The sequence below is a fragment of the Pteropus alecto genome, unplaced genomic scaffold, assembly GCF_000325575.1.
Source record: "Pteropus alecto unplaced genomic scaffold, ASM32557v1 scaffold146, whole genome shotgun sequence".
Lineage (NCBI taxonomy): Eukaryota > Metazoa > Chordata > Mammalia > Chiroptera > Pteropodidae > Pteropus > Pteropus alecto.
Window position 1 is genome coordinate 17,065,816 of NW_006442107.1, and position 11,476 is coordinate 17,077,291.

Consider the following 11,476-nt stretch of genomic DNA (forward strand, 5'->3'; position numbering starts at 1 on the left):
TACTGTTTTTCCTTTTATAATAAGTAATTTGTGAGAAAATAATTCTAGACTATGTAAATATTTGATTTCTCAAAAAACTTAGGTCCACTAGTTTTAGCTTCCATTGGTGATTCTATAATTTGAATGAAGTTTTTATTTTGATGGTTCCTAGTGGTAATTTTCTCTTAGGAATAATGAAGATGCCAAATTTAACCCTAACTCTATTTCTTATATTAACAAAATCATTTTCTCCCTTTGAATAATACAAAAATCCTGAATTTTAGTTGTAAATGTCATTAATTTTTGATAATTTGAAACATCTCAAACAATGGCAAGATTAGCACTTAGAAAATGAAACAATTACTTTGTATAAAATGTAATCTTGTTATATTCTCACTTTATATACTACGTATGGCATATCCTTTTTATTTCTTTATATTTCACCTTTGAGATATTTTATATTCTCTTTATAATTAACTGAGCTTGGGAGATGTAGCAGTTTTCATCATATTGTGAATAATAGATTTGAAGCCAAAAGACTTTCAGATTGATGACCTACTGCAAATTACTTGCATAACTTGATGGACCTTAGCTTACTACTCACTTATAAAACAAAGATAATAGTACTTTACACCTTCCTCTCTTGTGGTAGAACTGTCATCAGAATCAAATGCTTATTGTGAAACGACTGTGTAAATTCTTTAGCACTGAATGTTGCTACTCTTAAGCTGAGAGAGAGGGAAGCTCTTCTAAATATTCTCTCAGTAAATTAGCTTCAGGTTTTTAGTCTCCTTTTATGACCATTATTCATGTATTTTCCTCCTGATAGGTGGTATATAGAAATTTATTCAGTATAATTTAGAAGTCTCAAACAACAGCTTGTTTTCTTTGATGAGTAAAATATATTTAACAATAACACATATTTTGAACTTTTTATTAAAGTGTAACAAATATAGAAGTGAATAGTTCATTGAATTTCACAAATTGAAGAACACTCTAATATATCTAGGATACAGCGCAAGACATAAAATATAACAGCACCCCAGAAGTTCTGCTCCTGCTCTCTTCCAGTTACAAATTTTCCCTCCTTCAGAGTAAACCTCTAGTCATTTTTCTTAACTTGTATGTACAAAACAAATTTAGCTCTTGATTTTGCAGCTATATAGATTCATGGATCAGCAAATGTTTCCTAAAAACAGCCAGATAGTAAATATTTTAGGCTTTGCTGGTCTGAAGGTCTTTATATAATTACTCATCTGTTGTTAGAGTCCAAAAGCAACAGAAGCAAACATAGATAGACTGTGGCTGTGTTTCAACAAGACGTTCTTACAAAAACAGGAGGCAAACTGAATTTAGCGCATTGGCTATATAGTTTGTCAGTCCTTTTGTAGATCAGAATCTAATTTGACTAGCAGGAAATAAAAGAATCAGAATTTTCCTGGATGGTGAAGGACAATGTAGGAAAAATAACCAATAAGAAAAAGAAATGAGACATTATTTTCTGTTTTATTTAGATGATAATGATATTTATTGAAATGTTTACAGTATACCTGACACTAGCTATATTAAAACTTAAAATGCATGTTGACTTTTAGTTTCATGGTTGAAGCACGATAATCTATCTATAAAATGCAGCAATTTATTTTCAAAATGAAATCTTAAGGCAATTTTAGTTCTTCACCTATTAAAACAGATGTTATACAACTGAATGTCTATAGCTTAAGTACTAAGCATTTTACCAGATAAGAACCACAACAACTTCTGAAATTGTTATTATCGTGAACCTGTTTTTACATGAGGTATAAGTCTTAACGTATTAAATAACTTATCAGGATCACAGAGCTGAAATGTACAGTTGCTGGAATTCAGTTCTAACTCCAGCACATAATAAATAGGGAATGAATAAATGATTCCAGATACTAGGTTTTTTTAATCCTAGATTATATTGCAAATGATTTAAACTGTTTAAATAACAGCATAAATATTATTTATGCTTTATTGGTTTTAATTTTTTTTGTTTATATACACTGTACTTTAACAAGGCAATGTTTTTGTTGTCATTTTTTCCTCAGGAACCACCAGAAATGGAACTATTAAAATTTTTCAGGCCAGAGAACACTACAGTTTCGTCAAGACCATCAGTAGAGCAGTTTTCTAATCTCATTAAAACAAGTCTTCACTATCCAGAATCATTTAATCATCCATTTCATCAAAAAAGGTTTGGTTTGTGTGTGTGTGTGTATGTGTTAAAATTATTATACAATATGCACATTTATTTGTTTATTTAAACAATGGCATTAACACAAATATTGAAGAAGAAATTTAGAATACTATTTAGTCTATAGAATTGTTCTTAAGTAATTTACTCTTTACTGTGATTACTAAATGTTGCTGCTGTGGTTAAAGATGGATGTTGCCTCAGCCACCTCAATTGCCAAAAGTTTTCTTTTGATGAGCAGGTTTATCATTAAGTCAAAAACATGAAAAAAATTATATTATTTTGTGTTTGTTTTAGACTCAGAAATTAACCCTAAGACATGACTAAAATATAGACACATCAAAGTTCAAATTCAGACAGCGTTATTTAGTTAAGATTTATTAAATAGTAACCTTCCTGAGGACTGGTGTATTTGTAATTTTTGGTAAATAACTTGATATAAAACTTAAGACTGTAAAAATAAAAAGTCCTAAATCAGATGACACTTCAAAAAGTTGCTGGTTTACAGATATAAGAAAAGATGGAAAGAAGTCTGTTAGAACCAGTCTGCAAGTGATAATTGAAGGTATGAATTTTGGAAACGTCACCCTGAATACGGGTGGGGCTGGAGTGGGATAGACCAGAAGGAGAATGGGGACCTGCAGAACAATGACAGCTGAGAGAGGAGCTAAGGAAAAAGGAGTCCATGAAGAGGACTGGTTGAGAAGTAGCACTCAAATAATTAGGAAGAAAAGACCAATGAGGAGAAAATGGTGTCTCAGAGGTTGAGTGAGAACAGTTCAAGGAAAAAGAAGTTGTTAATAGTTTACAACCCTGCAGAAAAGTCAGATAATAAGTGGACCAAAAAGTTATTCTTTGGTTCTGACAATAAAGAGATGATTTTTGAGAAGAATGTTACTCTATAGTGGGGGTAGAAGCGTGACATAGTAGGTTGAGGAGAGAATGGGAGATAAATAGATAGGTAAAGATGCTGGCATAGATCACCCTTTCAAGAAATTAGGCTTTGGGGAATATCCATTCAATACTCTTGTTTTCTTTCTAGCTAAGATATGGATGTTTATATGGTCTTGAAAGAAATGATAGCCTACAGGGAGTGCAACAGAATCCTTAGTAGATGGAAAAATATACACACCAAAGATTGACAAGATTAGCTTTGGACTGAAGAAATGTCCAGCTTACTATTGAAATAGGGAGAGAAGAAAGTAGGGAGAAATTTTTAGTAAGTTTACACATTATAGAGTGCCTTCATTTTAGAGAGCGTTTATAGGAGCAAGATTAACTAACAAATCAAAGAAATTAGGAAATAAGAGAATAAAGGGTAGAGAATGTTTTAAAAGTGAAGTTTGAGGAGACTACTGAGAATTAAGAGAAGAAGCTGGCTAAGGACGTGCAGAATGAGTGCTAGGAAAATTAAGACCTTTACAGAGACATAACATCAGAATATATTTAAAAAGTAACTTAAATGTGCTAACCATTTTTATACCCTTTCATTGTGAAATGTAACACACAGAAAAGTGCTCAAAAATAAAAATATATGGATGCAGTGATTTATTTTTTTCACAAAGCTGACAGTCATTTAATCACCTCTATTTGAGAAATAGAATATTGCTAGCATCTCAGGATCCCTCAGTTTTCTCCCTCCCAATCCACCTCCAATATTAGTGACTACGTTTTTGCTTCCCTTTATATTTTTTTCAACTAAGTATACATCTCTATATTTTGATTTTTGTGAGTTTTTGAACTTTATTATGTAAGTGGAATTATAGAGTATATTTTTTATGTCTAGCTTTTATTTAATGTAGTAATTATCAACCATTGAATGAAACTGTAGAATTTTTATTGTCATATGAATATGTTTAACATATCATAATTAGTTTATTTGCTATTGATGGATTTTTATTATCTTAGTTGAATTATTTTGAATTCTGCTATGAATATTCTTGGATATATATCTTTTGGTACATGTATGCTTGCTTTTTTTTTGTATATTTATCTAGGAGTTTTTCAAAGTAGTTGTACCAATTTGTACATCCGCTAGTTGTGCATGAGAATTCCTTCTCTATATCTTCACTAATTACTGCTGGATTTTTAAAAATTTTAGCTATTTAAGTTATTTTTTAAATAACTTTATGGTCTTAAAATTTTGTGTAGGTCTGAATTTTGCTTGGTACTCATTCTGTGTGCCTTTGACTGACAGATGTACTCATGATCACCTGGGGAAATGTAAGAAATATAGTGCTTTAGTCCTCTTCCCAAAGGTTGCAATTTGATTGGCCCAATGTTGTGGGGTCTGGATATCCAGATTTCCTTAAGCTATATAAGTGATTCTAATGTGCAGCCCAAGTTGAGGGGGCAAAAAAGAAATGTTTTATCACTGTCGAACATATCTTGACTTCACCTACTTTCATGGATAGTTTTGATTCCATGATGTTTGATTTTAACCCACTGTTCTACTTTGTTTCTGTTTATCCAACCCGTCCTACTTCATGTGTTTTCTGAATATTTTAGATTCCATGGTGCTTTTTTTTTTTTTTTTTTAACTTTAGTGGTTAAATCATTGGCTGTACTTCAGAGGCTAGATTATTGGAGTTCTCTACATGATTCTCTTGAGGTTTAAAGCATCATAGAATCTGGGCAGTGCAGGAAAGTATGTGAAGTAGGACAGGTTTAATCAAATTAAAGTAGAGCAGTGGGTTAAAATAAAGCATCAGAGAATCAAAACTGTGCATGGAGTATGTAAAAATAAAGCGGGTTTGATAAGGATAAAGTGGCAATTTTTTCCACCTTGCCTGCACAATAGAATTACCTGAGGAATTTTTTAAAATCCTGATGCTCAGGCCAATACAGAGTCTCTGGGAATAGGACTCAGGCATCTGTATTTTTCACATGTCCTCAGATGATACCAGAATGCATCTATATCAGTCATTGTTGCCACAATAATGCTTCATAACAAACCACTCCAGAATTCAGTAGCTTACCAGGCATTTATTTCTACACTCATTGGTTCTATAGGTCAGCTGTAATTTGACTGAAGCTCTTCTTCAGCCACACATATTTTGGGCTCAGTCCAAATGGGCAGCAGCTACGTACCTGGAATATGTTTTTTCTTATGGCATATTTCTGGCATACAAAAAGTGAGCCATGATGTGTAGCATATTTAAGGCTTCTGTTTGCATCAAAGTTATTAATATTCCATTGGCCAAATAGCCTCACATTCACAACCAACAAGGATGATCCACAGTCAGACAATGGGAAAGTGATGAGAGTAACTGCTAAACAATAATTACAATTACCACAGTAACCAAGGTTGAGAATTATTGAAATAGAGGGTCACATGATTGGGCACATTCTTTTGTACCTAAAGAGCAGAAGCGTAATTGAGTGAGAGACCTGGAGAGATGGGAGATGATGGTCAGAGAGTGAGTGACTGTTATTTCAGAAGAAGCTATTTCAGGTGACTGAAAAAAAAATATGATATAGTCATGGAAGTCAGATGGCTGAATCTTTAATAATACTCATGGTTATGAAGTGACAAGTCAAGGATTTGAGAGGGAGGTGATTGAGCCATCTACCTAGACAATGAAGTTGTCCAAAAGGATGACAAGATTTGGGATTGAAAGGAAAAAATGCAAACTCATGCTGAAGCTTTTAATAAATGAAGCCAATATGTGATAATATGGATGAGAAGCCAGAAGGGTGTTTTCCTCTAGGTGGTATGCCTTTACTTGACAGATGTATTAGATGAATGGGAGTAGGAGGTAAAGCAGTTTCCTTCATCTTTACCTCAGATATTTCAAAGTACTCATCCCTTTCCCTCCCCCAAAAGTATCTCTATTGTGCTGAGTTACTGTCACTGTTCTAGTTTGTCAGTATGGGTTCAGGAAAACAGAACAAAAACCTTGGAGTACTTTATGACAAAGCGGAGGCATTTTTATGAGACAGATAGGAGGGAAAAATCAAGAAGTGGCAATGAGAACTACAGTCGTGATAGTTTCAGACCCAAGATGTGGAAGATGTTAGAAGAAAAACAGCATCTGTTACTGAGGGCTATAGAGGAAGCTGTGTACTCAGCCAAATTTCAGATAAAGTAAGATGTATAAATGTGAAGAGAAGAGTTTGGGGATCTAGAGGAGTGTTCTTAATGTAATGTAGAAATGTGGGCAGGAATGGGACAGTAGTATGTTTGGTCATGGCAGTGGAACTCAGCAGTAGAGCATGAGAATATGAGAAAGAATAGGTGACCAGAGGTAACAGAGATATGAATCATACTGGGCTTAGCAGCCATAGATTTTCAAAATAAAAAGCCATTTAGATAATGTTTATGGAGCTTTTGAACATTATTCTCAGCACTTAACATATTTGATCTTATCTAATCACCACAGCAACCCAAGAGATGGGTACAATTGTTAATCCCAGTTTACAGTTGAGAAAACTGAGGTACAAAGTTGTTGAGTTGATATTTGAACCATAGCAGTCTGACTCTAGTATCTAGATCTTTAATCATGACAAATTTTGATGGTGGGGGCATAGGTGTCAGCAGTTTGATTTCTAGGCACTATTTGTGGCTCATCAGATTAGTATTTTAGAAAAACTATTACATAAAGCAGTGGTTTTCAAAATGTCCCAGACAAGCAGCATCATCATCTTCTGGGAACTTGTTAAAAATGTGTATCTCAGGCCAGATCCAGAACTACTGAATCAGAAGCTCTGGGAGTAGGGCCTAGCAGTGTTTCTTAACAACAGGTTCTCCAGGTGATTCTGGTGCACACTTAAGCATGAGAAACACAGATCATACATGAGAAATACCCAACATAAAGAACGGATTGCATCGTGGCTCTAAATTAGAGGCTGTTGCAGTAAACCTTGAAGTTTTAAGGAAAATGAAGTTGGATCGAAGTAACCAAGTTCCAGAGATGTGTGGGGGAAATGAATGACAGGAATTTGTCAAGAATAATAGAAAAATTGCTAAGTGGGGAGGGGTAAGGAGGCAGTAGGCCCTATTCCAATTGAAAGTACTTAGGCTAATGCCTGAGATTTGCTGGACTGGATGGGGGTACTATTTAGTGACGGAGGAAGAGGTGGAACGAAGATAATGAGTTTGGTTTGGGACCAGGAAACACCCAGATGTTCACATTTCTTTTTTTACTGGAAGCAGTTAGATAAGTTCTGGAGAATTTGACATTTCAGGATCAGATGGGAACAGAATAGGAAAAGTTGCTTTGGGTTTTCTTTGGGTTACAAATTATGCAGTTGGAATTTAACTTTCAATGAAGTGCTTCAGACTGGAAACCTACTCAGTAGTCTTGCTGCCCTCCTCTCCAAATGATAAGTTTGTGGAGGAAGTAAGGGCATAGCACCAGCACAACCTAAGGATATGTTTTTATCTTAGCTTTTGTTGAGGAAAATCTGTTATTTGCAATCTTGTTTAGAAAGTATTTCTCAGTAAGAGGGTGTAAAATTTCTGAAAGTATGAATATATCGTCTGAGCAGAATTTTAAAGTTATTTTGTGTGAGCTTATAAGGTTACTATTTTTTCTTTTTTACTTTCCCTGTGTTCTTTGTGTTTATAGAGTAAAATATAAATGAGAGTATGTAACCAGATTTCATTTGTGCATAGGTTGTATTCGGTCGTATTATGTTCTTGGTTTGAAATCTGCACCAGTCTGTTCATATGTCCTTTTCTGTTACTACCCGTCTTTTCTCATATGTGTTAATAATTTACTAATTATAAAGTGGTGTGAGAAACTAGGTTGCCTGAACAGATGTGTCTATTTGAAAGGGCTCTTCTCATAACTTATATAGAAATGATTTTCATTTTCTCCAAAACATGATGGCTTTTATGCATGTTTGATAGAGAAGCAAATGATGGTCATTCTAAGCCAAGTTCTCAAAATTAATTATCAAGAAACAAAGAGAAAAGGATTGGTTGTTGGCATTTTCATGATTTATTTTTTTCTCCATTGATCTTTTGCAGTTGAGATTATTTACTTTTGTTTTTCATTTTGGGAAATAATCACCTAGAAATATTTTAAGATTAACTGTTTTTTAAGATTAACTATAATAAGTTGAAATAAAATGGTTTGTGAATGTATACTGATATTTATTTAGGCATTGTATTAATATGTTTTACTTCTTATTTATACAATTTGGCTTAAATAATTTTGGAATTCATTTTTCCTTTAATTTGAATCAGATTGTTTTTAAGGATCATATGCTCTTAGGTCTTCTTAAAGAGTGTTATCTTCTTGAAAGTTGGTTTTTGGGGGTTTTAAAAAATACACAGCTAATCTTTTTTGTTTATTTTCTTTCATAGCCTTTGTTTAGTACCAGTCACCCTTTTACTTTCCAATTGTTCTAAGGCTGATGTCGATGTAATAGTTGATCTTCGGCATAAAACAACAAGGTAAAGATTTATTTAGTGCAAGATTATTTTGTAGTTTAAGATTGAGAACAATTTAATATTTTGAAGTTATGCAAAATACATAGAGATAGGTTACTCAGGCATGCCCTGATTTTTTGTTGTTTATTACAGAAGTGTTATAGAAGAATTACGGAGGATTGTCTTAATATTACAGTAGTGACAAAATAGAAAGCAATTTCTAAAAGCAGCAAATTAATTTGGCCAGAGACAAAAATTTTTATGAAAGTTTATTAGTGATAAAGAACTCTAAAATTGAAAACCAGCAAGTTTGTGATAGAAGTTTTATTTTTAGTTTTTTTCCCCCTTGATTATAAATAATACTTAATTAAAAAAAAAATATAGGTCTATGCTCCCAATTTCTGATACTCCAAGACTTATACACTTTTTGGAATTCAGAAATTTATGGATTTTCAGAAAAGTAATGTGTACACCCTAAACAGGATCCAGGGCAGCTCTCTGAAATCCAAACACATTTCGTGTATGCTTATGTGTATCATAAATTAACTAATGCCTTATTGGTAGATACTGGGTTGCTTTTTTAATTTTTCAATATTATAAACAGTTTCAATATTATATAAGCATTCTTGTATACACATTTTTATGTACGAATAACCAAACATATTCAGGTTTTAAATCAGGTTCCATCTTTTACTAGATGCTGTTTTGAGTGTTAAAGATAATTTACTCTTAGCATTATACTTAGAACATAGTAACTATTGATAAGTGTTAGCTATTACAGCAATAGTAGTAACAGCTGTTGCCATTTTTGTTGTTATTAACAGTTAACTTCATAAATTGATTTCTACAACTAGAATTGCTAGATGAATGGGATATGTTATTGGGACTTTGGGAAAAAATGTTTGAAGAAAAAACCCTCCAACTTACCTTTTTCCTCCTTCCTTAGTCCAGAAGCATTGGAAATCCATGGATCATTTACGTGGCTTGGACAAACACAATATAAACTTCAGCTTAAAAGCGAGGAGATTCACACTTTGCAGCTGAAAGCATGCTTTGTCCATACGGGTGTTTATAACCTTGGAACGCCTAGGGTATTTGCCAAGTTATCGGACCAAGTTACAGTGTTTGAAACAAGTCAGCAGAACTCCATGCCTGCCTTGATCATCATCAATAATGTGTGACAGCTTGCAAAGTTGCACTGAAATCCACAGGAATCCGTTTTATTTTACAGAATAGGTTTTATAGAAGCTTTTGAAATACCTAACTTGTTCTGGACGTTGGTATTGGATCACTGCAAAATACTTTTGACTTGTCAGTCTGTTGACACGCAAAGCACGTTGGACTAAGAATACTGATATTCTTTTTTTGTATTTCTTTAAACCTGGTAATACTTTACATGCTCATAATACAGAATTCCAACATATCCATGCACCTTATTAAGCCCCATCTTAAAAACCAATGTCTAAGTTTGCTGTTACAACTTACCAGTGATATATGACTATTACGAGATGATTTTGAGGAGGGAAAGGCCTGTTGGCAATACTCTGTTAAGCCATTAGCCTATAAATTCCAGCTTTACTGTGAAGTTCAGTAGAGTGTTAAATACAGATTTTCCTGTCTTGCTTCACAATTCTCTAAAATCATTTTTGAACTTTGGTTATAGAGTCATCATACTTAAGTATCTGGTGGTTCTTATGGCTTATACATAACTTTGTAAAAAGACAAAATTTTTTTCTGATGCTTTGAATATAGTTTTGAAAGGAATTTGACTTTTTTCCCCCTCATTCATCTCAGCGTAGAGTGCACTATTTCACAATATGAGATCTTTGTCATTTAAATTATCTATTCTTTATTATGTAACTTTAACAATTGAGTTGATCTGTTTAAAATATAAATCTCAAGTTAATTAAAAATAAGCTTTTCAAAAATGTATTATATTTATAACAAATGTACTGTAAATAGAATAAAGACATGCTATTCACTGTATAGATTTATTAGAAGCTTTCTTTTTATTCTGAGAATCTAATATATTCTTCATTTAACATGAATGCCAACCACATGGCAGGTGCCAGACCAATTTCCTGAGAAAACATTATCCTCTTTGTTTCCAAAAGTGAAGTACAGATTTTGTTCTTACAGTCCCTGGTGGCCTTGTTATACATAATCAAATGAATAATGTCTATAAATGTGTCATGTCTGATGCCCAGTTACAAATTTGGATAATCCTTTTATATACTGGGGGGAAAAGAAGATCATATTTATTGAACCTCTTGAACCATATTGTAGACTCTGATGCTGGTAATGGCACATCAGGAAATTTAGCCTTCCTACTGAAGGAAAATGTCTGAAAAGAATGGAAGAAAACATATTACTAAAAACAAAATGTTGTCAATATAATCAGTTATTAGAGGACCAAAATCCAGAAGAAAGTTCAGAGAAACATGACCATCATTTGCACTTCTTTTCCTTGGGAGCATTTGCCCACTTAGGAAGAAGCAGCTGAGAGGCAAGCCTTACATTTGACATACTTTGAGACAAGAAGTATAGGTCAGGAGGATTAATCTGAACTGAAACAAGGAAAGGAAAAGCATAGAAAATAGACAAAAACAATAAAAAAATAAAGAGGGTCAGGAACCTACTAGATTCAGTGAGAAAGTCTTAACCTGCTTATTTGTAGTCTTAGAAAAAGGAGAAGAGAGAATAAGGGAAATTCAGTATTTAAAGAGAATCTTATAATTTTCCAAGATGGCCATCAAGTTAGAGATTCAAGTAAATCAGTAAATCCCAAACAACAAATAGGAACATATCCAGACATAACATAGTGCTGAAATTAAAGACAAAGGAGGAAACAATCTTGAATACAGAAGACAAAACTTGAATGGTAACAATAATTCAACAAA

At 33.2% G+C, this 11,476-nt stretch overlaps 1 protein-coding gene across 3 annotated transcripts in view; it reads left to right on the forward strand.

Moving 5' to 3' along the window:
• The window catches only part of TRAPPC8 (trafficking protein particle complex 8), an 80,894-nt gene extending 70,332 nt beyond the window's left edge, over positions 1-10,562 (forward strand). For all 3 annotated transcript variants that reach the window (XM_006920001.3, XM_006919999.3, XM_006920000.3), the window contains exons 27-29: positions 2,052-2,197; positions 8,511-8,600; positions 9,523-10,562. In XM_006920001.3, coding sequence (XP_006920063.1) covers positions 2,052-2,197; positions 8,511-8,600; positions 9,523-9,757 — 471 coding nt within the window. In that variant the 3' untranslated portion in view covers positions 9,758-10,562. The remainder of the gene's footprint in view (positions 1-2,051; positions 2,198-8,510; positions 8,601-9,522) is intronic.
• The last annotated feature ends 914 nt before the right edge of the window (positions 10,563-11,476 follow it).